We start from the raw sequence: 5,463 nt of genomic DNA, 5'->3' as shown, positions 1-5,463 counted from the left end.
GCTGAGAAAGATAAAATCACCTTTGTACGGTAGCATTGATCAAATATTGTGCTCTGATATTTTTCATTCAAACTGTATTAATACAAGATAAAAAAGAACCCCCATGAATGAGGTTGGGTAGCCGGTCAACTCTTGAATCCTGGAGGAAGCTGCATCTGAGTGTTCTTCTGTGGTTTCTGTCCTCTCACTATTACTCACCATGGGCTAAACCCTATTTTCCCTTGGCTCAAGTCTACCTAGCAGAGCTTAAATGTAAGGCACTTCCAAGGGGGTAGAAAGGATCCTAACGACAGCTGGGTAAAATTCTTTGGCTGAAACTTTTTTTCAGAGAAAAATGCCGATTCAGCTATACCAGAATGTTTGTAAAATTGTATTGGGTTCTTCGGGATGGGAAAAACATCAAATAAATTCATTTCCCCACTGATAAACCTTGCTGTGCAGTGTCCCACCTCTGCATGGAGGGGCAAAAGGACAGCTCCAAATCAATGTTGGTGAGAACAGGGGCTTGTCTGCACTGGGAAGTTATTCCTGAGCAAGGTAATAGGTGAATGTAAGGCACTAGAGCTATTCTGGAATAGCTCCTGGTATGGACCCTCTTAATCCACTGGATTAAACTAACCTGGAAAAAGAAAAGTGGCCACATAGGGAGTTACATTAGAGTCAGTTACTGCAGAGTCAGTTTCCCATGTTGACCAGCCCTAAAGCAGTAGAATTGTATCACTGGTGAGAATAGGGCTAATCAGTAGATAGCAATGATGAGAAAAAAAATGTATGATCAAAAGAGCTGTGTGAATACCTGACTTCTTGGTTTGCTGGCTCTTCTGAAACATAAATGAAAAAATTAGTTTCTGATTGAACCTAACTGATTTTTTTTCCAAGTTTTTGGCTGACTGACAAGTTGACTGAAATGTTTTGTTTGATCAATTGCTGTTTTTCCAATTGTTATATTTTTTCATAAAATGAAAGTAAATTTTGAAACAGTCTTTTAAATGGGAAACTTAAACTATTTAGACCTTTTTGATTTTTCTGAGGTTTTAGTTCAAAGCAAAATAATTCAGCTCATTTGATACAAATTCATAAAATATTTCAGAAAACCCAAATCTGCGTTGCTCAGAAAAACAAGTATTTTAGCCCAATTTCCCCCAACCCCAGTTCTACTGAACAATATGTCATGTTGCTCAGAGCAAAACTATCCCAATTCAATTTAGTCATGAGGCTCACATTTCCAACAGTGAGGGTGGTTAACCGCTGGAATGAACTACCATGGGAAGTGGTGGATTCTCCAGCTAGAGATGCTGTGAAGTCAAGACCCGATGGCTCTCTGGAAGACACACTTAATAAAAGACAAGTTAATGGGCTTAATACAGAGGGTAACTGTATCAAAGTGTGACCTGAGTTATACAGTTGGACTAAATGATCTCATTGTCCCGTCTAGTCCTTAAAATATACGATCAATTTATAGCATTGCTGTTAGTAAACCTATAAAATCACTATATGGCATTGATAACGAGGAGTCCTGTGGCACCTTAAAGACTAACAAATTTATTTGGGCAGAAAGTATCATGAGCTGGAACCCAGAAGTGGGTTATAGCCCACGATAGCTTCTGCCCAAATAAATTTGTTAGTCTTTAAGGTGCCACAGGACTCCTCATTGTCTTTGCTGAAACAGACTAACCCAGCTACCCCTCTGAAATATACGGCATTGGTGGGAGTAACATTACATGAGCATTATTATTGATAGTACTTAATTAATTCATTAGAATTAGGCTTAATCCCAACCCCCTTCTGTTAGGTGCTGTACAAACATATAACAAAAAGACAACCTCTGGCCAAAGGAGCTCGTAATGTAAGCTTAAAATAAGAGACAAGAGGTACAGATGGAGAACAGAATAAGGTGACAGAAAGATGATTGAGAATAAAGCTGTATAAAAAGTACAGAGAGCCTTGTTCAGAATTTTATTTTTTAAAATAATTTTTATAATTTTAATTGATAATATCAATGTTTATTTTAAAGTCTTTTTGTTTTAAATGTTCAAACCTTTACAGTCGCAAGAAATTATGGGAGATCAGGCAATGGGAGGTCAGACATAATTTTTTTAATGACAGCCAACACTGAGATTCAAAAAGTTAAAGCTTTATAATTGTTAAAACACAAATTGTCAACATCACATGTCAAAATAAATATCCTTAAATCAAACTCTAGTACATTCTCAAGCTGCAATTTTTCTTACTCTTGCCTAGCTGTACATTTCAATTATTGAAGGCAATATTTTTTTTCATTGGTTTGTGTGCTTGTGGTGAAATCAACATTTACCAACATTTTTTTGAGAAAAGTCTATTCCTTCCAAGCCTAAGTATATATGATAACACTGTTGAGAATAGATGTATATAGGACTGGTCTGAATATAGATGTGATCAATATAAAGACAAGTGCAAAGTACTTCACTCTGGAAGGAAAAATCAAATGCACAAATACAATGTGGGGAATAACCGGCTAGGGAGAAGTGCAGCTGAGATGGATCTGAGAGTTCAAGTGGATCAAAAGTTGAGTATCAGCCAACAATGAGATGCAGTTGTGAAAAAGTCTGTCTGGGGTGTATTACCACGAGTATTGTATGTAAGACCAGGGCAGTAACTGTTTGGCTGTACTTGGCACTGGTGAGGCTGCAGTTGAAGTTCTGTGTCTAGGTTTGGGAGTCACACTTTAGAAAAGATGTGGGCAAATAGGAGAGAGTCCAGAGGGGAAAAACAAAAATGACAAAAGGGGTTTGCAAAATCTGATTTATTAGGAAAGGTTTAAAAAAAATTGGGCATGTCTTGTTTTGAGACAAGACGACTGAGAAGGGACCTAATAACAGTCTTCAACTCCGTTAAGGGCTGTTATAAAGGGGATAGAGATTAATTGTGTCAGGCTCACAAAGCCCTTATGAGGCCCAGACACTAAAGAGAGCAAAAGTATTGAATTCTCATAGTGCAAGCTACATACTGAGTATTAATTAGAGCAACACATTAAGAAATTAAAGTTAGAAACGAGTTTTATTTTATTTTAAATCTCAGATAACCTTTCAGGGCAGCATTTCAAATAGATTAATGGTCAAGAAACAAGGAAGGGTGTCTGTTGGAACAACCACATAATGACAGGACCTAGGTAACATTGTTCCTCTCAAGCAATCGTAAAACGTAATTTCCACATGCTACATCTGTTCTTTGAAGTTCATTTAATTCCTGTACAACATTTGAGATACACAAATGAAGGCAGTGACACATAGACAATACTCCTCTCCTTCTTCCAATTGTTCTTCTCAATTGACTGGAATTGTCTGGTGAACAAATTAGCTGAGAATGTTTTTCCAGTCTACCACCCTCTTAAGAGCATCCTTAATCTCCTTGTTCCTCAGGCTGTAAATAAGGGGGTTCAGCATGGGGACCACCAGGGTATAAAACACAGCAGAGATTTTCTCCTGTTCCAGCGAGTAGGTGGAACTGGGTTGTATGTGGCTTAAGCTCACAGGTCCATAGAGCATGGTGACAGCTGTCAGATGAGAGGCACAGGTGGAGAAGGCTTTCCGCCTGCCCGCAGCGAAGCGGATCCTCAGGATAGAGAGGAAGATGTACAGATAAGAGATGATGATAATCAGGAGGGTGGACGTAGCAAGAACCACAGAGAACATTATGAGCAAAATCTCATTGATGCGGTTATCAGAGCAGGCGAGCTTCAGCAATGGGTTAGTGTCACAAAAGTAATGATTGATGACGTTGGGCCCGCAGAATGACAACCTCAGCAAGCCACATGTGTGGGTCAGTGAGTTCACGAGCCCCCCTACATATGAGCCGGCCACTAGACGAAAACAGACTCTCTTAGACATAACAGCAGTGTAGAGCAGAGGGTTACAGATGGCTACATAGCGGTCGCATGCCATCACGGCCAGCAGAAACCCTTCTGTGGTCACAAACACAATGAAGGAGAAGTGTTGGGCAATGCAGGCAGAGTAAGAAATGATTTTACTCCCCACTAAGAAATTCACCAGCATCCTCGGAGCGAAGACTGTGGAGTAGCAGAGGTCAATGACAGACAGGTTACTGAGGAAGAAGTACATAGGGGTATGGAGTCGGGGATCAACCCTGATCAACATGATCATCCCGAGATTCCCCACCAGCGTAAGAATATAGATCACCAGAAACACCGCAAAGAGGGGTATTTGCAGCTCCTCATTATCCGTCAACCCCAGGAGGATGAACTGGGTCACCATGCTGTGATTGCCCTCAGCCATGTATACAGGGCTACATGAAACCATACCTGCCAGGATAACAAGAGTGAGCAGCATGGAAGAAGGAAATTTCATGGCATGAATTAAATCTGAATGACACCACTGGGCTTGAGAGTGGGTAGTGAATATCTTCTTGGAAACCAGCCACCGTGATGTCTGGGAAAAGTTGAGATGGACTTTTTGATTTACACTCCCTTTTCATGAGGACTGGGATTTTCAAAGCTGTCTAGGAGATTTTGTCATCCCAGTCTCCATAAAATTGATTGGAATTAGGAATCCAGTTCCCCTTGGGGAATTTCCAAATTCAAGCACATTCTTACAAATTTTCCCCAATGAAATATACCTGCATGAGTTATGAGTTTACTTTATATTGTCTGCTCACTAAGGGTAAGTTAGAAAGCTCTCGTACTTGGGATCCTATTCTCTGGGTTCAGACTCCTCCCAGATAACCCTTTTAGATGACTACAGCATCTCAGTTGTGTCCCAGTCACTTGGTTATTGCTGCTTCATAACATATCCCCTGTTGCTCATCCCAAGCGCTTGAAAACCAGGAACCAGGCTTCCAAAAATCATGTGATTGGCTTAAAATCTTGAGATCTTTTTAAAATAATACAGAAAGGGTTTAGAAAGGGTAGATCCATCTTTAGGAGATATGGGTTCCTAAGAAGTATTTTTAAACCCTGTGCCCAATGGCAGCCTGAGGGGGATGACGGCGATTTGTTTAGAGTTGTGATTTTATAATCTTCAGCAACATACTGATGAAATACTTTTAAAGCAGATTTTAAACATAGCTCCAGTAGACTAACATGTTCTGAGTAAATATCACAGTGATGCACAACTGTTTTTGTCAGTAAATTCAGAAACTGACAGTATATATCCAGGAGCTGGCAAATGCCCATTAAATGGTTTCATTACCATTTTAATGGCTCTTTAAGAATTTCAATGTTGTGCTAATAGGTCTGGCAGGCTGGAGGCTTTTTCACTTTTAAGTTAACTAGATCCCTTCCAGAGGAAAACTCACCAGGCTGCAGCAGCCACCAGCAACAGGGATAGGAAGAGGCGGGTAGGTGGATATTAAGACTCAGGGGTGGCCCAAATTTTCAGGTGCCCTACATAGCTGTGTTTGCTGCCTATGCCTAAGGGTGGTCCAGAGAGAGGGGCAGGGAAAGGTTTTGTTTTGTGCAAGATTTTGTTA

The 5,463-nt window shown here is 40.2% G+C and overlaps 1 protein-coding gene across 1 annotated transcript; it reads right to left on the bottom strand.

Moving 5' to 3' along the window:
* Positions 1 to 3,332: 3,332 nt before the first annotated feature.
* On the bottom strand, positions 3,333 to 4,271 carry LOC144930701 (olfactory receptor 5J3-like). Its single transcript, XM_078853485.1, has one exon. It carries the CDS (start codon positions 4,269 to 4,271, stop codon positions 3,333 to 3,335), a length of 939 nt encoding a protein of 312 aa, XP_078709611.1.
* Positions 4,272 to 5,463: the final 1,192 nt, after the last annotated feature.

The sequence above is a fragment of the Lepidochelys kempii genome, chromosome 6 (genome assembly GCF_965140285.1).
Source record: "Lepidochelys kempii isolate rLepKem1 chromosome 6, rLepKem1.hap1, whole genome shotgun sequence".
In the NCBI taxonomy this organism is placed as follows: Eukaryota; Metazoa; Chordata; order Testudines; family Cheloniidae; genus Lepidochelys; species Lepidochelys kempii.
Note: the sequence above shows the minus strand (reverse complement) of the source record. Positions and strands in the feature narration are given on the sequence as shown.

Bases quoted from the DNA above. Each gene is read 5' to 3' on its own strand.
- LOC144930701 (XM_078853485.1), bottom strand. From the start codon at position 4,271: ATGGCTGAGGGCAATCACAGCATGGTGACCCAGTTCATCCTCCTGGGG.